Source organism: Podarcis erhardii (genome assembly GCF_964252035.2).
Source record: "Podarcis erhardii genome assembly, chromosome: 2".
In the NCBI taxonomy this organism is placed as follows: Eukaryota; Metazoa; Chordata; class Lepidosauria; order Squamata; family Lacertidae; genus Podarcis; species Podarcis erhardii.
In genome coordinates, this window is record NC_138498.1 from 106,207,987 (window position 1) to 106,231,257 (window position 23,271).

Below are 23,271 nucleotides of genomic sequence, written 5' to 3' on the forward strand. Positions count from 1 at the left end.
CTTTTATGACTGGATGGCGATATCTGGGCGCCAACTTTTTGCGCTTAGCATCTCCACCTGCTTGGTTGCAGTCAGTTGGTCAGGCACTGTGTGCTGCCCTGCAAAACATCTGATTTGCCCAGCAACGCAGCAGCAAAAGATGCATCTTTTAAAAAAAATGCTGCCAGGTGAATCATCTTGTCTGGTACCATGGCAGGGGGAAAAAAGGCACCTGGACATGGCTCCTCTCTTTCCTATCCCAGTTTCTAAGACAATGCTAGAGGTGAAAGTGCAACCTGGCAAGGCAAATGGATCACTTGAGAATCCCTTCTTACCTCCACAGCTTGCACTGCATCTTCTGGGGGAAAGGGAATGAAATTTATTTGAAGAGATATTTAGCTCAGGAAGTTAAAGGAATTAATTTAAGAGATACTTAACTTAAACTCACTTGCATTTTTAAAATTTCAACAGCATATGTCACACTAAGAAATAAATCCTACATCATTTCAAGTCTTCACCATGAAAACTGGTTATGCTTTACTACTGGTTTCTGTAACACCTAATCAATTGATCTAAAACTCAACAGAAAACAATTTTCCCACAACCCCAGCATTCCATTCAACCCTATTTTCTCTTACAGCTACCTTATGCATATTCCCTCGTTCATCCCCATAATGCAATACAACCCTTCTTTGTTCACAACACTCCCTTGCTTCTTAATCCAGAAACTGAATCTATATTTAAACTCACCATTTCATGATCCCTACCCTAAACTTCAGAATGCCAATTCCCTGCAAGATTTCCCTTTCCTGCCTTTTATCATACAGTATTCTGAAATTAAGAACAGAGCAACTCACATACAAAGAAGGTGAAGTATCTGTCATGGGAATAAGGCACTCCAAGGCTGCACTCATAGCAGCATTCATAATTATTGCAGGAAATGAAGTGTGTGTATGTGGTAGGTAAAGTATATGAGAAATGATCAAATTGGGTATTCACTTACATAGGAAAGCCACCTTCAACTATGCAACTGGTAGAATTAATGGTTGAGGGATTAACTGCTTAGATCAAGGTAGAATATTCAAGTACAGTGGACGCTCAGGTTGCGATTTGGCGCTTCTGCAAATGCTTTATTTTTTATTAGGAGACACTTGGTATTTAAGAGTAATCACACACAGTCTTAACAAATTTAGTCCTGGAAAGCCATAGTAATTTGTTAGCTTTTAAGGTGGCACAAGCTCTTTGCTGTATTTGCTGCAACAAATGAACCCAAATATCCTCTCGGAATTTTCTATTAAAAAAATAAATACCGATTTTAAAATCTGTAATCACTGACTGCTTTTGATGCAGCTAGATATCATTGTAAAGGGATGAGGGAGCTCTCATGACAGCATGACAGTCCTGACCCAGACTCGTACATAATCTTAACAAACACAAGCCTTATACAGCCCAGACTCTCACTCCCAGCAAAAGTGTATCACAATTCAGGAAGTTACAGTACCTTCTATGAATGTTTTTTTTTTAAAAAAAAAGGAGACTAGGGAGGGAAGAAACCTTCCTTACTTTTCCCTCCTCTCAAGAATGGCAAATTCTTCTCCAACATATCCAGAGTGTGTCCAGTCTAAATGTTATTGTGGGAATCTCCAAAACGTTACCTACATCTACACAAAGAGAAAGCCTGTTACCTCACTCCAAAAGTTGAGGTCATCTCCAGGGGGTTCTGCCTTCTCATACATCACGAAAGAACCTACTACTTGCACAAACAGCTCTGCTCCAAGAATGATGGATTCGCTTCATGCTCTTCTCATCCTTCCAGAAACATAGCTGAAAGGCTAGGATCACACTACCACAAACACAAAAATGGGTGCTGTAAATCCTCTCCACTCCACCTCGCATCCCAGAATGGAGAGGAGACTCCTTCAAGCCACTCCCTCCACCCTCCTGAGATTTCCTTGAAAGCTTTCTTCCTTTCCAGCCATAACTCCCTCCCTCCCCCTGCTCACAAGAAGGCTCTCATTCATTTAAGACTGACTCAAGCAAGGCAAATTACTCCCACCCATGCAAAATGCTTTTATAAAAATATTTATATACTGCAAACTTAAATAGAAGGCATGGCATAGTATCATCATCAGGACTCCACAAGCTTTGCTTTCACACGCCTTATCTCTTTGCCAGGGGGCTAAGATTCAACTGCAGACATTCTAAAGCAACTGGCACGTCTTCTGAACAATTAACTTCAGTTCCAGTTGTGTGCAAGTACCCTGGTACTAGGGCAGACAATGCAATGGCTGGGGACAAGATTAAGCTGCTATTGCAACCGCACTGTCAACAAACCCATAATAATTAATAACCCACTTTGGCAGGCGGAAAAGAATAAAGACAGAAAGGCTCTGTATCTTATACACTGCACCTTCTTTCACTACACACGCAAGGTCACACCTACTCCGTGTACGAGAGAGCCACGCACACCCTTGTGCACTCGCTGTTATCTGCAGATCCTTTCTGGCATGTTTATCTGTCGGGCACGTTTTTATGTCTCGCCTTTCTCCCGTCGTAGAACTCAAGAAACCTGCGGTGAGGATCACCCACCCACCCACCCACCCCCTTGGCGCAGAAACAAGCCGTGTAAAGCAGCGAGGGAGAGAGAGGATTAAGCCCATCTTTTGCTGATCAGACGAACAAGGGCTGTAATGCGAGCTGAAAAGCGCAACCAGTCCCGCGTTAAGCGACCCTTTTGCTGAAGCCGCAGGCGCATGGAAGGGCAATAATAATAATAATAATAATAACAACATTTATTATTATAAATAATTATTATTTATTATAAATAATTATTATTTATTTGTACCCCGCCCATCTGGCTGGGTTTCCCCAGCCACTCTGGGCAGCTTCCACAAAGACCAAAAATACACTAAGGTATCACACGTTAAAAACTTCCCTGAACAGGGCTGCCCCTATTGTTTCCTACAGTTCCTGGGGTCTGGGGGCAGTAATAATAATAATAATAATAATAATCTTTAGAGCCTTTAAAGCACAACCCCCCCCAACCCACCCCCACTTGCAGGCCAGGCAGAGGACGGGGTGGAGGGCCACCCCACCCCCACCCCCGGGCCGCCCCCTGACCCCGCCCCGCCCCTCACTCACGCTCGAAGTCCGAGTCGGAGTCTTCGTCCCTGCGCTCTTCCTCGCCGTTGGACTCTGTCTGCATGGGCTCCGCGCCGAAGTTGACCCCTTTGCCCCTGGCCCCCACGCCAGCCTGAAGCTCCCTCTGCTGCTGGTCGCGGGTTTCCCTCAGGCGGCCGAAATATTCGGCGGCGAAGGCCAGCAGGTCCGGCGGCCGGTGCCGCAGCACCTCCACCGTGTAGCCCTGCAGCAGCTCCGTCAGACCCGGCGGGATCTCGATGCTCATTTTGCCGCCGAGGCGCGCGGGAGACTCAACGGAAGGGCCCGGGAGACAGAGAGAGAGAGAGAGAGCGGGAGTCCCTGCTCGGCGCCGCCGCCGCTACAACTACTACTGTGGCGGTGGTCGTGATCGTAGCCGCCGCCGCCGCCGCCGCCGCCGCCGCCGCCCACCTCTATCTATCTCTCCACCTCAGCTTTCTACGCGGGCCTGGAGCCGGAGGTGGGGGGTGGCCGCCGCCGCCGCCGCCGCCGCCGCTCTCTCCGCCTCCACGTCCTGCCTCCTCCTCCTCCTCCTCCTCCTCGAGCCCTCCGTCAGCCCTGAGGGAACCGCGCCGCCGCCGCCGCCGCCGCTCTCTGACACGCGAGAAAGAGAAATGATCGGAGCGGCGGGGTAGTCGGGGGAAGGAGGGGCCGGAACGGAAGCGCGAGGCCAGCTGCGCATGCCCAGCAGGAAGCGGCGGAGAGCGCCACAGAGAGAGAGAGAGACAGAGAGAGAGAAGCAAGGGAAGGCGGGGAGTGGGCGGGAACACGCTTCATGCGTCACAATAACGGACAAGAGGCGCTCGAGGGATGGTGGATAGATAGAAAGCTATCCGCACCCACTCACACCTCCGTCCGAGGTGGGCGGGGTGGGAGAAAAACGAAGGGGGCGCGTGCATAGAAGGGGGCGGGGACTAAGGTTCGTCCTCGCGCTCTCCCCTCTCCATGTTTGGCATGAAGGCTTTGGGGGCGGGGGGGGCGAAATGGGCGCGAATCCGCCATTCCCTCACATTGACTTTTTTTTCCTTTTTGACTGAGAGAAATATAATAACACTGAAAGTTTCCCTCCCATCTGGGTTTCGTGAGGAAAACGTTGTTCTCTGCAAATTTTGAAATGACATCGTCAAAATCAATTCATTTCACTATTTTGTTTTGAGTTGACAAGATGGCTAAGCCAGAGAGCCGAGCTTTTTTCTTTTTAAAAAAATAATATTTATTATAGTTTAAAAGGTTACAAACAAACAAAGGAAAAAAACACCAAATTAAGCAAAAAAGAAAACAACATCACAATAACTAAAAACAAACAAACAGAAAAAACAGAAAAATACAAACAATTAAAAAAACAAATCAAACCTTCCCATTACTTATCTTTCATTTACTTGTTTCCTTGACCTCCTCACACCTCCCTTTTTTGTATTCTAGTTCAGTTAAATATTTCAGCAAATCCTTTCCATCTTTGTTTTTATCCTAATAATTTATCTTAATATACATTCTCTTCTTTCACCAATTAATAATCCATTTGTACTTGGTCCTTTATATCATTTCTGCTAAAACCACATAATTTCATTCCAACATCCTTCTAACATTCCTTAATTTTACAGTGTTTCTGTAAATAAACTTTAAATTTCTTCCAATCATCTTCCACCGACTCTTCTCCCTGGTCTTGGATTCTGCCAGTCATTTCCGCCAGTTCCATGTAGTCTGTCATCTTCATCTGCCATTCTTCCAGAGTGGGTAGATCTTGTGTCTTCCAGTACTTTGCAATAAGTATTCTTGCTGCTGTTGTAGCATACATAAAAAATGTTCTATCCTTCTTTGGCACCAATTGGCCGACCATGCCCAGGAGAAAGGCCTCTGGTTTCTTCAGGAAGGTATATTTAAATACCTTTTCCATTTCATTATAGATCATCTCCCAGAAAGTCTTAATCCTTGGGCATGTCCATCAAAGGTGAAAGAATGTACCTTCAGTCTCTTTACATTTCCAGCATTTATTATCGGGCAAATGATAATTTTTTGCAAGCTTGACTGGTATCATGTACCACCTGCATACCATTTTCATTATATTCTCTCTTACCAGAGAGCTGAGCTTGACTCATAGCAGCCACATTGCGTTGTGTTTGTTGACTGAACTAAAAGGTTTTGATACGTATTATGTTGACGAGGTTAATTGTCAGACGAAGTTATTAAACTCATTTTAAATAATAATATTTAATAATAATAAATAATATTTTTAAATAAAAAAAAGTGTTGTGAGCCCTTTTTTTTTTTAAACAAAACATATTTTTTGCCATTTTGTCACACACACACACCCTACCTACAACACCGGTGTGGAGAAGGCTGTTAGGCTCATGTCCTTCAACACAGATTATTGCACCACTAAAAACACAGTATTTAAAACAAGCATAGTGGGTACTGAAAATAGGCACCTCAAGCGTCAAAAGCCGGGGCAAAAAGGTGCATCTTCAGCATTCTGTGTAATGAAGGCGTCAGGCCACCTCTGTATCCCACAGCTTAGGGGGCCCTCCATGTGGAAGGCCCTCTTCCAGGCTACTATCCCCATAGCCTCTGAGGGCAGAGGAGCTACCAAGGGGAATCCCCTCTGCCAATCTCAGCACCCAAGAGGGTCTGTGGGGAAAGAGACAGCCTTCCAGATATTTGGGCCAGGTACCTGGTTGGCAGCTCATATAGATGGGCCTTTGGCCTGATCCAACTGCATAGTTGGAATCATAGAATCGTATAGTTGGAAGGGTCCCCAAAGGCCATCTAGTCCAACCCCCTGCAATGCAGGAATCCCAGCTAAGGTTTCCATGACAGGTGGCCAACCTCTGCTTAAAACCTCCAAGAAAAGAGAGTCCACCGCCTCCCAAAGGAGATTGTTCCCCTGCTGAACAGCTCTTACCGTCAGGAAGTTTTTCCTGATGTTTAGTCGGAATCTCTTTTCTTGTAACTTGAAGCCATTGGTTCGAGTCCTACCCTCCAGAGCAGGAGAAAACAAGCTTGCTTCATCTTCCACAATTCAGGGGTAGGCAACCTAAGACCCGTGGGCCCAATCGCCTTCTCAATCCGGCCCACAGACGGTCCAGGAATCATCGTGTTTTTATATAAGTAGAATGTGTCCTTTTATTTAAAATGCATCTCTGGGTTATCTGTGGGGCCTGCCTGGTGTTTTTACATGAGTAGAATGTGTGCTTGTATTTAAAATGCATCTCTGGGTTATTTGTGGGGCATAGGAATTTGTTCATTTTCCCCCCCTTCAAAATATAGTCTTGGCCCACCACATGGTCTGAGGGACCGTGGACCAGCCCATGACTGAAAAAGGTTGCTGTCCCCTGTTCCAAATGGTGGCCCTTGAGATACTTGAAGATGTCTATCATATCTCCTCTCAATCTTCTCTTTTCCAGGCTAAACATACTCAGCTCCTTCAACTGTTCCTCATAAGGCTTGTTTTCCAAGCTTGTCTCTACGTTCATGAGTATACCCTCTTCAAAATTACCAAGACAACAGTTCAACAATTGTAAGTGAGTCTGTCTGTTGTTGTTGCTTTAATTACCTGTTACTACGGTTGCGTGAAACTTCCAGTGTTTTCTGGGGCAGGGCAAAGGAATGTATTTCCACCCCATTTGTTGTCCTAAGGTAGCTTCCTTTTGGGAATCTGTGTTCAGTAAAATTAATTCAGCACAGGAATTATTACTAATGTCATCATTGGCACTGCTAAGTATCTGGGACAACCAGAACAATGATAGAAAAAGTAGAACGTCAGTCATATTTTGGGGGCGGGGGGGGAGGGAGTAATGTCTGCAAGGCTATAAATCCCTAGGCACTGGAGGGCATCCCTATAGAGGCATTGTAATCGTAACATGAGAAGGTGTGGTTCCTGACTGTCTTGGAGAAGTGTCTTGGACATAAAAAACAAAAACACCAATTACTGTATACAATTTGGTTTGACTTTTTTGAATATATCCAGGATCGACAAGTATGCACTTATTTGAAACCAATGTCAGCCACCTCCTCTCTTCAGAGTTCAAATGCACTGGATGGACACAATGAGTCATGATTTATCAGACATTTCTATAAAGCAACAGATAATAATTCCATTTTTTAATTTTAAATAAAAACAATTTAATGAGGCTTTCTTCCATAGCCTTGAAAGTGGAAATTACCTTTCTAATTAAAATTAAAGTTATAATTGTGGACATTTTAAAAAATCATCTTGTAATGTCATACTGGTGTGTGTAGATAAATGCTAAAGTCAGTTTGTATTGTCCTAATAAGAGAAGATGGACATTTCTATCACTACTTAGTAACCAACAACTCATTATTGCACATGGAATAATACTTAGAGAAATTAGAATTATTATTTTAACCTTCACCCCACTTTTCCTCCAAAATGCTGGGGGCAGCCTATATAGGTCCTCCCTCCTATTTTTTCCCACAGAAAACCCATCATCCTTGACATGCTAGCTGAGGCCGAAAAGAGTTGGAAGCCAACAACCCCTGGAGACCCACAGCTTTCCTTATCCCTGCATTAAAGCAACATTTCATAGCCTTGTAAATAGAATTATGAAGCATATTAGACCACTTATGTTTTACAAGGTCAGTTATTCATACACCTATTTCATTCATTTGTGATACAGTTGAGTGATACAATTGTATCCCAGTTAGCAGAATCTCAGTTTGGTTGCCTGGAGACAACTCTGGCTACCACATCATAAGTACCCTAAAACCTGAGATTCAATAGGTAGGACTTGGTGATGTCACAATAACAGGACTTGTGATGACACATAGTGCCAACTATATTTTTTTTCTCCTTTTTATACTCATACTTGACATTACTTAAGAAACCTAGTAGCATATTGTGTATTATTATAGTGATGTTTCCCCCCTAATTAGATAACTTTAAAATGCAGTATGTAACATATGTAGATTTATTTCCCTAGGAGTTAATATTTTCTATACAGGCAAGCAGAGAGGCAGGTATTTAAGTATTTACAGCTCATGGGTAAATGGGAGTGAATGTGCATTTGCACAATCTGTGGCTTGTGTCCTTAAGTCTTTTTTTTAGTGCAAGATCTTATTCCTGTGCACAGCATTAGAAATTAATATCTAATATTTCTAAATATGAATACAAAAGTCTAGCAAGCAAACAAGCACTTGGCACCAGCCTTCCTATAAGACGTTAAATCACCAGGTGACGTACAGGCTGTGGGTTTGGTGACGTCACTCTGTGTTGCCAGTGTAAATGTTTATGTGCTGTTACTCTGGTTTCAACAATAGAAAGAGGAAGAAATCAATATTTATTTGAATTGCAGGTTCTACTCACTATTATGGCTTGGGCTGAGCTTGTCAGATACAGCATGTTTTTTATTCCTTGCTTAATGAAGTTTTCAACTGCTTCTCCACTCCCATTTCCCAGTCATTTCCCTAAAATAAATACTTAACTCTTTTATGCATATTGATTGAGAACAATAAGTTCCCTCATTAATAATATTTGTTGAGATTGTATGTTTCTGCTGCAAGAGGGGCTGACTAAACGTTTTCTTGGTTTTATTGAAAATGAAAAGGGAATGGCTATGTGTATTAATGTAAGCTTTAACATGGGGGTTTTCCAAGGAACTATATTAAAGCCAAGAAGTGCTCTCTGAACTCTTTGATGAGTTGATAATTAACTATTGTTGTTTCCTGCTGGCTAACACATGAGTATTGAATTGCTAATCATCATTTTGAAGGGAGTTGCTTTTGTTTCTTTTGCTCCCAGGCTCCATGGAATAAGGACGTAAATGAAGCTCTCCTGGAAAACAGCTCCAAGCAAAATGGATGCTATAGGAGAAAGACCTTTGCTTATAGATCTGTTTGGGTTATTTCATATTTTGTAAGGTGCTGAGCCTATGCCTTGGACAGGCATATGTCTTGTGGAGCTGTTTAGATGACTCATTTGATGTTTTCACTCTGTTATGAAGAAAGTTCTGCAAGTAAAGTTTTGAATAATATCTAATGGGTCTGAACAATGCTTCATTCCAAACAGACTCAGTTTTCATGCATCCAGTCACTTCAAACTGCACACTATTAATATCTGCAATAGCACCACTATCTCTTGGCATTATGTTCACTAGCAGTGTTACTTTCAGAGGTCTATGTGCAGTACATTTTCTGTTGGTGTACTTTGGAGGCTTAAAATTGACTTCTACTGGCAGCATACACATCCTCAAAACCCATTGGCTTAGTTGTTGTTATGTCATGGAATGTTTACAAACACTGTAGCAATTGAGAGAGATGGATCAATATAATACCACCAGACAGTGAAACTGCAGTCTGGGTATGTCATGAATCACTGAAGGAAACTATTTATATGGGACCAAGCTCATATGGTTTATTTTTATACTGTTGGTGAAGAGGTCAACAATCAAGGGAGCTTGGAGAGCCAATAGAAATGTGAGTCATGGGGCCAAGAGGCCAGAAAGCCACATGAAATATTTATGTTTTGATTGGATATAATCAGCCATATATTTGGCTACTGTACATCGTTGATTAAAAGAAGCATAAACACAAGATAAAAATAAACTTTTAGAAAATATAGTAAGTACCATGGAGGATGCAATTTATAAAGCAGAGGGAATTGTTTTGCCTTTGTACCATTCTGAATGTTTTACTATTCCACTGAAAATGGAAGATGTGGGGAGACAATTTAAGAAACTGAAGAAAAGGCAGGTTCTTTACATGCCCCCACCCACCTCACTGTAGCCATGTTTTTCCGCTGTGCAGGTAAGCTCATATCAAACACAGAATTTCACGGCTGAAGGGGTCAATGTGTGATACAGAGCCAGCCCACTCATGTTGTGGGGTGAAGCCAGCAGTGAAGAAGCCACCTTAGGCAGATGAAACCCACCCCACCACTTCTGCCACCAGCGGAGAAGCAACCCAGGTAAGGGAGACAGTGGTCACAGAGCAGCACAGTGTTCTGCTGGTCTCTGGAACACCACCTTCTAACCAACTTTCAGCAAGAGGGAGGTCTCCCATCACTCCACTTGGCCACTGGTCTCCCCCTGTCCCTACCTTACACAGAGTTAGACCATTGGCCCATCTAGCTCAATGTTGTGTGCACTGACTGGCAGAAGCTCTCCATGGGATGTGGGGGACTTCTCTTATATATGTCCATTGTTGGCTATAGAAAGGGAATATGTGATTCTACCCAAGCGGTTGCAAGGAGAAAAGGAACAGCCAGACCAGACCCAGCCACTTTAAGCTTCAGTGAGTTTCTCTGCCCTGTTTCTCAAGAGAGAGAGAGAATCAGTTGACATAAGGATTTGAAAGCACTTGTGTTTATCCAGCCATGTTGCAGTAGTGTTGGGGATGAGGTTGATTATCTGTGGGTCTAAGGCAAGGATTTCCCAGCTCTCCCATAATGAGATCCCCTAAGTCCCCCTAAGACCCTGTGCCCCCTAAATGCCTGGCAGATAAGCACAGAGCTTGCACATAGTATACAGAAAAGGCAGGTTCTTTACATGCCCCCACCCACCTCACTGTAGCCATGTTTTTCCGCTGTGCAGGTAAGCTCATATCAAACACAGAACTTCACGGCTGAAGGGGTCAATGTGTGATACAGAGCCAGCCCACTCATGTTGTCCTCAGTTTGAAGGTAAGGAGGTTTAAATAAAAGACAGAAAGTGCACACATTTTGGGAGGAGTGTTTTGTAAGCATTGCTACACCTCTGAAGCCTGTGCTGTCACCTTACTAATCCCCTGATGATGATAAAACACTCTCTGAGAAGTCTGATGAACACACACAAAACAAAGCATCAGAGCCAAAGAAAACAATTTAGAAAGGTGGGGGAGGTCAGGGTATAAGCTCTGTTCTCTTGGCATCTTCTTTGAATTCATACACAGTGGTACCTCAGGTTAAGTACTTAATTCCTTCCGGAGGTCTATTCTTAACCTGAAACTGTTCTTAACCTGAAGCACCACTTTAGCTAATGGGGCCTCCTGCTGCTGCCACACCACTGGAGCACAATTTCTGTTCTTATCCTGACGCAAAGTTCTTAACCTGAAGCACTATTTCTGGGTTAGCGGAGTCTGTAACTTGAAGCGTATGTAACCTGAAGCGTATGTAACCCGAGGTATCACTGTATTATGTTTGTGACCAGGGGTGTTGCTAAGGCAGCTGACATGCTGCCTTGCATCTACATTTGGACTTCAACTCCTATCATCCCTGACCACTGGCCATGCTGGCTAGGGCTGATGGGAGTTGCTTGGTTGGGGATGGCTAAAAGCAGCAGCAGAGAAGTTCTACAATGATGAACAAGCTTAGGTTCTCCCTCTGGGACCAGAGAGAGGAGAGTTTACTGAACAAAGAACTGAACCCCATGGCTTGCTTGCTTGCAATGTATTACTTGTAACATTTACCTTATTGTAACTAGTATTTAAAGCTGTTCTGCAGGAAAGCTTTGAGGCACATTCTTGTGGTGGAGGGAATTCATTCCCACACAAGGTCTTGATCAGGGATTCCGCTGGACAACTCTTAACAGTCCCCAACCTGGGTCTTTTGCTCTGGGCCCTAACCCTGCTGCCCCTTCCCTCTTTTTAATCAAAGAATAAATACATTTTCCTTACCGGGCATCTGGCTGTCAACCACAATGCCAGTGACCAAACTACTGTCCATCTTAATTTGCAGGGGTGGGTGAGAGAGTGATGATGGTGAAACTTTTTTGGGGAACCATAGGTCCTGTACCCTAAGTCCACAGCAATGCTCCTGTTTCTAACTAGTTTGCTGCTGACATTTTAACCCTGAACATCTTAATACTGCTTGTTTCATGTAACAGCATCATCAGGCACTTATCTGTAATATTTGATATCTTGTGGAAATTCAACAAAAATACTCCTTGCAAAATAATAATAATAATAATAATAATAATAATAATAATAATACTGCTTGCTCAGAAGCCTTCGGGGAAGTACCCTGGAGTTTTCAACCTGAGCTTGCTGGAAGCATTTCAGTCTGCAGCCTCAGGGAAAAAGCAGAGGTTTTCATTCTAAAGAGAGCAAATTGCTTTCTCCATCCAAGTCTCTTACACAGCAGCCAGACACTTGGCCAACTCTAGTGTTTGGCACTTGGTCCAGTTTTGCATGTTTGTCTATTTGTATTTTGTATATAAATCTGGTTATTTATACAGGGAAATAGACATGTTGCCAGTAAATATGAGTAAGGCTCTGAAGAACTGTGCAGTGTGCTCTTTCTGTGTATATGTCCATACATGGAGAACAATGAGGTACGCTAAAGCAAAAGGCTAGAGCATAAACATCACTTTTTTTGTTGTGTCCTTGAAGGTCATTTAAACACAAAGTCAAGCCCACATTTTATTCCACTCCTTTGGTCCCCTTGTTAACAAGCATTACTGCAAGGGTGCTAGTGATGTGCTGAAATCTGTCCTCCAGTTTCTCGTAAGTTTTCCCCCCAGGGAATAAAATACTATTTTTTTCCTGCCACATTCTCAGAGCACTTTAGAATGTCTTCAGAATTTTACTGAGTGCAGAAGTTTGAGCTTAGCTTATCCTTGTGTAATGGTTGTGGGTTTTTTTTTTTCTTTGCAGTAAAAAAATAATAATAAAAATCCTTGTGGCTTCCTTGACTGCCCATGCTTCCTGGTTTGAAAAAGTTCCACGTGAGGAACTATCTTATGATATATTCACCCAGGCATTAATTGAAGCACAAGCCCCCTGGAAGGCTCTAGAGTGTAGACCACTGGTGAGATGATTTGCAAAATACAAGAAAGGACGCTTGCAAACACCTTTCAGCCTCCCCAGAAGTAAGGTACGCATGAGATGAGATTTTGATCAAAGTTCTCTCCACTTTAGTAATTTTGGGATGTGATTTCTTTTATTGATAGACACGCACAAAGAGAGAGAGAGAGAGAGAGAGAGAGAGAGAGAGAGATGTGGGAAGAGGGAAGGAGAAGAACTTTTTAAAAAATATTTTTATTAAATATTTTCTTGGGTTACAAAAGTACATACAGCGTCTCTATTTTCAGATCGTAAAGTCCATTCAACGGATCAGTTATATTGGATGTGAGTCACTAATGTAGACAATAGACAATATAAGGTTGGGGAAGAAGAGAGGTGGGGAGAGAGAAGGGGAGATAGCAAACTTTCATTCTTTTACATAGTGTAGTAGTGTCAGGTTTTTGAGTCAGCGTAGGTTCTATTTCTTTTCATTTATTAGTTTTCCTTGGTGGTGAGAGAGGTTGGGGACCCCAGAGCATGGCTGGTTGACTTCAGTTGGCTGCAATGAGTTTTGTTTGCCTGTGTGAGGCGGAGTGGTTGTTATGTCAAGTTAGCTATACCCTCCAACTTTTCTCTGATGAAAATAGGGATGTCCCATTCCATAATGCTAATTTTACTATTTATACCCCACACATCTTATTCGGTTGCCCCAGCACTCTGGGCAGCTTCCAACATATATAAAAACAGAATAAAACATTAACATTTTTTAAAAAAATCTTCCCTAAACAGGATTGCCTTCAGACGGCTCGGGTTGGATAACTCCATACCCTCCAACATTTCTCCAATGCAAATAGGAACATCCCAATGAAAAGTGGGACATTCTGGGATCAAATCAGAAACCAGGACAGCTTCTCTAAATCAGGGATGTCCCTGGAAAATAGGGACAATTGGAGGGTCTAAATTAGACATATCAATTCATATGCTGTTGGTGGGTTCTTGTTGTTGTTGTTCATTTTATATATATAATGAAGGGAAACATGGGTGAAGGTGTCCTCTTTTGTTTGTCCCCATGATAGTTTCAGTTTGTTGCCCAGCAGCAGTCAAAGCAGCTTAACCCCAGGCAAATCTCCCATCCTGGCAATTTATGAGACTTAGCTTCAGCAACAGAAATGGGTGTACTGTTATGCCACATGCACAAAAATTACACCTTTGCTTGCCAGAGTAACTGTCACTTTATTTCATACTCAAGTCACATATGCAACCAAGCATCCTCACCTATGTATTCTATTTTTTTGGGGGGGGGAATATACGTTTTTTAAAACACTGATTTTATAACAGTAGCAAAAGCCATTATGGGGTAATGAATCCCTGTGTATGGATTCCTGGAAATGTAATTCTTAAATCTCCAGTCAGGCTTTGGTTTTAGCTTCAGGACAGGCTGCTTCTGCACTCCTATTTGAGTGCAAGCAGGTGATGATCTGAAGAGCAGTAAGCATTGTCAAAATCAAGATCAGGTAACTGATCTGGCAGGCAAAGAGCCAAGGGCCAGAAGCAACAGAGATGGTCATAGATGAGCTTCAGATCAGGCGGACAAAGAGCAAAGGGCCAGGAGCAATGTAGTCAGAGTCATACAGGTTAAGCTCCAAGGCAGCAAGAGCAGGCTGAAGAGACTGGGCAAAAACCTTCATACTCAAGACAAATTGGTCAAGCTGGTAAGCTGGCTTGGCTGCAAGGGCTTTATAGTGCCTGTTGTGTCTCAAATGGGTTAGAAAGCTGATTATCCGACTGCAGCCTTGAGGGCACTGTTCCCCTCAAGACCTTGTCTGAAAGTCCAGAATTGTGGGAGTGGAAGAGTTGAAGTGCTGGAGACAATCTGCTGGAGGCCTTGATTCAATCCCCTTAGCGTGTGGTTAGAATGTTGACCTTGAACCTTTGTGAACAGGCTTATTATCTCAGCTGAGTGACAAGGCACTACGATGCTATGCAGTCAGTTCTACACAAGGTCAAAGACGGAGGCATACTTCTCTCAGGGCTATGTGGAGTCTATTAAGAGGACTCCCTCTCTCTCTCTCTCTCTCTCTCTCTCACACACACACACACAGAGAGAGAGAGAGAGGGAGAGGGAGAGGGAGTGTATATAAATGTTCCTGTTGTATCAGCTGAGGAAAGAGCAGAGACAACAGTCTAATTGGAAGGGATCCACTAGTGGGAGGACCCAGATAGAAAGAGTTGTTGTACAGTCAAATGCTAAATGAACCAACCACTGTAGCCCAGGCAAATGTGAGAATGGGGAACAAGAATGGAGATGCACATGCAAGAGTGGAAAAAGTCAAGTATCCTGTCTTCCTCTCCCAACCATAAGGGATGGCTGGCAAACATGTTGTACCCTCTTCTGAGTGCTCCTCCTCCATGATCTGCCTATGACTAGCCTCCATTTCCACCCATGTTGTTATGTACTGAAGTTCTCGCCCTGGGCCAGCAGGGGGATACTGTAGATAGTTTTCACTCAGGTCCACATATGCAAATAAGGGATTGAAAGTGACGTTCAGTGATTGGATAGTTACAGAAAGTTGTTACAGTTGCGTTGTACTGGAGCTCTATATAAGCAGGCTGGCTGAACCCTTCAGTTCAGTTCTGTTCTGGCCTGTGAATAAACAAGAGCTGTTTGAAGAATCACTGTGTCGTTTGATATGTTCACCGACAATTTAACACATGTGCTCTATTATTTTGTTGGTTGATTTATGTTATGCAAGGTCTGGTCTCATTCAGACTTTATTTCTCCCGTGTTGCCCGTAAGCACTTTGCTATTTACTACTTTCTGCTTGCACTTCATCAGTTTGCAAGAGCAGCCTTGAACTCCCTCTTCCATTTCTAATCTGTAGCACATCAACCGGCAATGACAGTAATCTTGGACAAAGTTAGCCTGCTAAAATCCCCTTGAGTCCCCTGGAATTTCACTTGCCTAACTATGTGAAGGGTTATAAACAGACACCCCAACACAGCAAAGGAATTCTGCCCACAGAAGCAGACTTTCACACATGCATGTATGTATGTCAATATGAATATATGGATAGGAATTAACTGTGATTCCTGCATTGCAAGATGTTGGACTAGATGGCTCTTTAGGTCCCTTCCAACTCTGCTGTTTTATGATACTATGCATACTGAGTCAAACCATATTGTCCAGTACTGTCTGTTCTAATTGCTAGTAGCTCTCCAGGGTTTCAGACAGGATGCATTCCCAGGCCTACTTGGAAATACCAGGGATTGAACCTGGGACCTTCTGCTTGTAAGGCAAATGCTCTACCACTGAGCTGAGGTCCTTCCCCACCACCTGATCAACATTCAAAATTGCAGTTCTGTATGCCTCACTAAATTATTGCCTATATCCTTTAGTGCAGTGGAGGGTTTTCAGTTGGAGATTATGCATTGCAAAATTTCAAAAAGTACAAATTTCAAAGGATAGCTGAATTTTGGATCAGGAAGAGTGCATTAGGTAGATATATTTAAAATTATTTCCAGGTCCATACTGCAGGAGGCAGTGGAAGACAGGAGTGCCTGGCGTGCTCTGGTCCATGGGGTCACGAAGAGTCGGACACGACTAAACGACTAAACAACAATGTTATGGGATTAAGGGGGCTACTCGTGAGTAAGCGATAGAACCCTCAAGGCTCTGCAATCAGTTTCTAAACTCTCCCAATCCGCGGAGCCATGGGTGCATGGCTACCTCAATCGCTGGCAGAATCCGTCAGTGGGCGCTTCCGGAATTTACGCCAACATAAGAGTTCCTTAATGGAAACTCTCCTTCTGGATTCTCTGCGTGACAGTTTCCTGCGTGGAGTAGGCGTCCCCAGCGGAGGTCCTGAGACCTCCCCGCTGTGCTCACTGGAAGTATCTTGGAGCCATTCCTCCGACTGAGTCTCTGCAGGAACTCTCCCTCTCCCCCTGCTGGTTCCTTCCTCAGCATTCGAGGGTCTCCTAGCCTCCTTGAGCCCTTCCACCACCTGACTCTCCGATGGCAGTTCCCTGACAAACAACAAATTTCCCATCTACTCTGCCTTTTCTTTCCCATGCTCTAATCATGAAGCGGGAAACACTGACTCATTTCTATGAGGAAAACATTAATAACCTCTCAATAGCCAATTGAAAATTGGCGAACATGAAGCAGACTCAGTATAAAGCGCTTTCTGGATGTTGTGTGGAGATTGTGCCGGATGAGGAGGAGGAGGAGGAGGAAGAAGAAGAAGAAGAGGAGGAGGATGAGGAGGAGTTTGGACTTGATATCCCACATGTCCGGCCCACCTGTCGGTCTAATCTATCTCCTGGGATAAAGTTCAAGTTCAATCCTAAAAAAAAAGATCAACAATTTTGGTCTGCCCTCACGCATGTTCACTTAATCAAATCCGGCCCTCTTTGAAAAAAGTTTGGGCACCCCTGCTAAGGAGTCTCAAAGCAGCTCACAATCTCCTTTCCCTTCCTCCCCCACAACAAACACTCTGTGAAGTGAGTGGGGATGAGAGACTTCAGAGAAGTGTGACTGGCCCAAGGTCACCCAGCAGCTGCATGTGGAGGAGCGGAGACACGAACCCGCTTCACCAGATTACGAGTCCACCATTCTTAACGACTACACCATGCTGGCATGTGAGGAGTAACTGATTTGTCAGTAGTTCTGTCCCCACTATTTCCTTTGAGCCATAGCCCCCTGGGAAGCAAAGCAGGAAATCCCACAGAGAGTACCAGGGTAAGACAGATGAGGGCGGAAGCATCTGCCAGCAGCAATTCTCTCTTTTCTGAGACACAAAACAAGTCCTCCCTTCTTTAGCTGCTCACAGCCTATGCATGCAGCATGTGAAAGAGGCAGCCTAGCACATGAGTGGACAGTTCCCCTATGCAAAGTCCACCCCAATTAAGGAAGATTGATTTAGGATCAGAAAAGAGGAGTTGCATCCAGTTTAAACAGGTAATAAGCAAAAATAAAACAGCATAAAGGCTTAAATTCCTTTTGTTATTTGTTGTTGTTTGTAACATTTTTATTCATCTTTAAACTGTTTAACACAGTTGCATTGATATATATCTTTGTTTACATTAGAGCATATGACATGCAGCAATTACATAAAAATAAAAATAAAACAATAAACATAAAATCTTAAATCCTAACTAGCCCAGAAGAGTTACAAGCAGCATCTAGATCCCCATAATACTCACACACATGATGTCAGGCAGGGTTCCCAAAAGGGTTGGGCTAGATGATCCTCAGGGCCCCTTCCAACTCTACAATTCTATGATTATATGATTCATGTGGGTGATATTTTAAAATACAATTTTAAAAAATCATACATGTGGAACAGTAATTACCATTGCTACAAGAGGCAGAAAGATCCTTAGGTGGTCCTCCAAGACTCTCAAAAAATTTCAACTGGTCCATTGGTAGGGGTGGAGTTTGGGAACCAGTGATGTAAGGGAAAGCTTCAGGTATTCAGGAAAGTTGAAAGTCTGACTGTGGGAATATTCCAAAATTTGGAAGAAGTTATAGGGCCAGTTGAGGGGGAAATTGATGGGACAGAGAAAGGACCTACCATTGCATATTGAATGGGAGGCAGTTTACCCATGATCATGTGGCTTCTTAAAGGTTTGACGACTCCTCTGGTTTGGAAGGTAAGGTCAAACAAGAACAAGCTGGAATTGTTGTTGAGCCTGAAGGGGAGGGAACCTCCCACTTATTTTGACTCTGCCTTCAGTGAGAGAGTGAGGTTAATTCCAATTACGGTATGTCACTCCTGTGGGTGCAACGGTAATTTGTTTTTTTTTAATGCAGGCAAAAGTGGCTTCTTTTATCCTCAGTCATCAGCTGGATTTTCAACTAGGCTTAATATTTCTTAAAATTCTTCAGCTAGTCCCCCCTCTATTTCTTATGTTGTTTTTCAGAATTTTCTAGCCAGTTAAGTGATTTAAGTACCTGCTTTTCTTCTCCATGCTTCAGCTACATTTCTTAATGTTGTTTTGCTATACTTTAAAACAAACATCGATAAAATGGGTGTTTGTTTGCTTAAAGCAACTTCAGCCATTGAATTTCGTGCACTTCTCCTTTGATTTTGGAGGGGCACATGTCCAATTCCAAGCATCAATTCCAGTATACCTGTTAGTACTTACTTTAATTACGTTTGTGGCGCAGCATGCTGTTCAATTTAATGATAATTTAGGAAGCACTTTTCTATCATTATAGCTGTCCCCACCCTACCCCGAGAATATTAGCAAGTGTTCCCTGGAGCTTTGCTTCCAATAGCCACCACCTGCTGAGTTTTTAGCATACATAATAAATTAGGAGTATCTGTAGGTAAATGAATGGCTCAGAGGTTTTATAATGGAGCATGGAGCTTCTACTCCTTTGAATGCAGCTCAGGTCCCTAGCTAACAAACATAATTTCCATCCATCTATTATTCAAAGAAATGTGTTTAGAATCTAATTAAGTTACCTAATGAAGGAGGTAAAATATCAGTAACTACTGCTGATTGGCCACAATAGTCTAGAAGCAGAAACACAGGCTCAGAGCATCTCCAAAGCCATGAAAAGCCAGGAGAAAAGAACAGGGAGATGAATGAACTCATTTATATCCTTCCTTGTGTTCTGAACAGGCTTGCCATTATTAAGATGCAGAATACTGAATTAGACAGACAGTAGAAGTGATACTCAGGGACTGTCCTAGTGTTGGAAGCATCAGTCAAAAGAAAATGATGTTCACACAGAGCACAGTAGGACCAGTTTGTCCATTGGATAAGCTGGTATTGGGGTTTGCAAGTACCACGCAAAGCCTGGTGTTCTTGTTGTCTTCAACAGGTGATCCATTGGCTCAAGGTTCACAGGATAAGGTTTCTTGTGGCTGTTAAGTAAGCGTAGAGCATGTCCCCAAACATTTCAGGTAGAGTGTAGGGTGAAAGAGGAGAGCACAAAATATGGTTTGAAGCTCAACATCAAAAAAACGAAGATCATGGCCACTGGTCCCATCACCTCCTGGCAAATAGAAGGGGAAGAAATGGAGGCAGTGAGAGATTTTACTTTCTTGGGCTCCATGATCACTGCAGATGGTGACAGCAGCCACGAAATTAAAAGACGCTTCTTCGGAGAAAAGCAATGACAAACCTAGACAGCATCTTAAAAAGCATAGACATCACCTTGCCGACAAAGGTCCGTATAGTAAAAGCTATGGTTTTCCCAGTAGTGATTTATGGAAGTGAGAGCTGAACCATAAAGAAGGCTGATCGCCGAAGAATTGATGCTTTTGAATTATGGTGTTGGAGGAGACTCTTGAGAGTCCCATGGACTGCAAGAAGATCAACCCTATCCATTCTTAAGGAAATCAGCCCTGAGTGCTCACTGGAAGGACAGATTGTGAAGCTGAGACTCCAATACATTGGCCACCTCATGAGAAGAGAATATTCCCTGGAAAAGACCCTGATGCTGGGAAAGATGGGAGGGCACAAGGAGAAGGGGACGACAGAGGACGAGATGGTTGGATAGTGTTCTCGAAGCTACCAGCCTGAGTTTGACTAAACTGTGGGAGGCAGTGGAAGACAGGAGTGTCTCGCGTGCTCTGGTCCATGGGGTCACGAAGAGTCGGACACGACTAAACGACTAAACAACAACAACAACAATAGAGTGTAGGTACAGCCTGGAAAATCAACTCTCATCAACCCTTGCTAGCATAGCCAATGGTCAGAAATGATGGGTTGTAGTCCAACGGGAGGTTCAGGATAGTGCCTCCTTGCACTAGAGCATACCAAGGTTTCCCCCCCGTTCTTGCATGTTCTTTCCTGAGAGCCAGGCTTCCAGAGAACTGGGTGAGTAACTGGAGCTATAAAGTGAAACATCAGTGGAAATAAAAGTGGAAAACATGGGGCAGTGATGCTGTTGTGTGGTGTGTCTGCTTCGCCACATTCACCAGATGTGAGCTAAGCAAATGAGTTCAGCCTTTCCAGCTACTGGCTGCCCAGTGTTTACTGCTTTTTAAGCATTAACAAATAAACCAAAATCGTGACATATGAATGTCCCCCTCGGAACAGAAAGCTTTTGTTACCTTGATGATGTCTGGGTGGCGCCTCTTCTTAGATTTAATAAGGAACTCCAGTCTCCAGGCTTATTGGCCAAGTACGTTCTGCTGCCACAGAAACAAATACAAATAAATCCCTGTTTCTTCTTCTTCTCTTCTTAATGGTGCTGTGCGCAACCTTTAGTGCTGCAGTTTCAGTTTGTCTCTCTGTTGACATCTAGTGCCCTGTGCTGAAAGAGCTTCATTGAGGCATGTCACCCAAAGGCATTCCATTGCATTTGGCTTGGTTGTAATATTTACTTTTGAAAATCTTAGTCAACAGCTTTTCTTCTCTGTCACCACTTTTGTCAGCAACAGTATAACAAGGGGTTATCAGTATAACCCTTCTTATACAGTTTGCTGAAAATTATAATCTGCTAACATAGGAGTAATGTAATAGGAGTAATAGAAATGTCAGGTGAACTGGTACTCTGGAGTTCTAAATTCAGGACTTCAAAACCCCTCATAGACAGCAAGGCACTGCTAAAATGAAGGGGAGAAGGCTTCGTTTTAGCAGGAGTTTCAGTGCAAACCCCTTGGCTTGACCATGAACTGAATTCATGCACTGAATTAAATCAAGCTGAGCAGGATCAAACTCCCTGCTCATCAGCAGATGAGTGCCAGTTAAATTTTGCCGCAATGACAGCATGGATCAGTTCCCTGTGAGGAACTGCTGCATACAGTCAACACAAAAATTATTCCTGTCTTGCCCATTAGTTGACGTCACCTGCCCATTGGAGTATTATCAGCTGATTGGCAGGTGGGCCTAGTGTTGGGGAAAATGGCCTAATGGGCCAAATTGGAACCTCTGGTTGCCAAAATTGGCCTGTGGGCAGCAGGTTCCTTACCCATGTACTAATGCAGGGATGTCCAACCAGTAGATTGCGATCTACCAGTAGTTCCCCAGCTGATCCTGGTAGATCACAAAAAGTTACGGGGAAAGCTAAAAAATTCTGTGCAGTCCTCTCCCAATAAAGCTCAACAACTTCTGGTAGATACAAAAAGTTACGGGGGGGGGGGTGGACTTCCGGGTTGGCACCATCGCCGAATGGCGGACTCCCTCCGAGCTCCGGAGGGAGCCTGCTCGGCAGGGGTTGGGTCCTGTCCGCGCCGGCGACGCGGGGACCCTCAAAAACCATGGGCGCTAAAACCCATGGACATGGTGACTCGGCGGGCACCGATAGCGCCCCCCCGACCCGCGAAGGAGCCTTTTTAAAGGCTCCGGAGCGGGGGACGGGGGGTGGTGTGGTGCTATGAGTCTTCCGCTTCCCCTGCCGAGTGAAGCCGCATGCCATTTGACGGAGAGCGCTGACTTCTTCTATTGAAAATTTGGACTAAAAAGAATAACCCGTGAGTAATTGGGAAATCGGATTTAAAAGGAAAAAAAAATTAAATTTGGAACGAGCGGGGGAGGTGCAAAAAGGAAGTCCGTCTCCCCCCTGTTGTAGAGGATTTAAAGCAAGATTTGACGACTAAGATCGAGAGAAGGGTCTACTTTTTATTGATAAAGTTATCAATTCCACGATGGAAAATTACAAGACTGCGCTGGAGGAGAAAAGTGGAATGTGTGAGCTAAAATGTAACACCCCCCCCCCCGGGAACCGGAGCGATCCGTGAGAGCGCCTGGTGAGGAGATATAGAGGCTTTGACAGCTGTCAAAGTAGCTGTCAAAGTGGAAGAATAAAAAGAGAACTTTGTTACGATGACTTTGCCGGTTATATTTGTTACAATTTGTATATAAATTGTTGAAAACAAGGGATAACAAGTTACTCTGACTTTTGGGTGTGATTTGGAAGGAAACTGAGTTACCATAATCCCTCTAGAGGGGGCTTTGGGACACTACAAGAATTGTTGTAAGTGGAAAAATACGCATGGAATTGGACAGGACTTTTTATCTCCTGGGAAAACTGCAGAAATGAAACATTATTTTGTCTACAGAGGTCTCTACACTAAAGGAGACAGTAGATTTATCTATTGAAGAATGGAAGGGACTTGACGCAAGTTTTTGTTCCTGAACAAATAAAGCCTCTGTAGAGGAACTAGAAGCTTTTGGAATTAGAACGTTTTTGCAGTGGAGCAGGGAAAGAAACCAGAGGAAAATGAGGAAAGAGAACAACAAGAATTGGACAAAGCTGGAAGTGGGAACATTTGAGACATCCAGATTTAAAAGGTCTAAGAAATAAAAAATTTGAGTTTTACTCTTAAATATAGAGATCTGGATGGAAAAAAGAATGGACCTTCTTGAGATAGAGTCCTTCCAAGATTGGGTGTTCGAAACTAAAGACTACCAAAAAGATGGCAAAGACTATTAAAAAGACGGCAAAGTGGAGCGGAGAGA

The 23,271-nt window shown here is 43.5% G+C and overlaps 1 protein-coding gene and 1 long non-coding RNA gene across 4 annotated transcripts in view; one reads left to right on the plus strand and one right to left on the minus strand.

Moving 5' to 3' along the window:
* PRKAR2A (protein kinase cAMP-dependent type II regulatory subunit alpha) overlaps positions 1 to 3,944 on the minus strand; it is an 81,391-nt gene extending 77,447 nt beyond the window's left edge. The window contains exon 1 of the mRNA XM_081853670.1: positions 3,121 to 3,944. Coding sequence (XP_081709796.1) covers positions 3,121 to 3,385 — 265 coding nt within the window. The 5' untranslated portion in view covers positions 3,386 to 3,944. The remainder of the gene's footprint in view (positions 1 to 3,120) is intronic.
* A 36-nt stretch (positions 3,945 to 3,980) lies between these two features.
* The window catches only part of LOC309337341, a 28,029-nt gene continuing 8,738 nt past the window's right edge, over positions 3,981 to 23,271 (plus strand). The window contains exons 1-6 of one of the 3 annotated variants that reach the window (XR_014154174.1): positions 3,981 to 4,057; positions 6,540 to 6,652; positions 7,574 to 8,112; positions 9,529 to 9,567; positions 9,898 to 10,057; positions 12,824 to 12,940. This is a non-coding gene — a long non-coding RNA (uncharacterized lncRNA). Of the gene's footprint in view, positions 4,058 to 6,539; positions 6,653 to 7,573; positions 8,113 to 8,447; positions 8,495 to 8,868; positions 9,131 to 9,528; positions 9,568 to 9,897; positions 10,058 to 12,823; positions 12,941 to 23,271 lie in introns of those variants that run through there. The other 2 variants (XR_014154175.1, XR_014154176.1) reach the window with 2 other exon arrangements.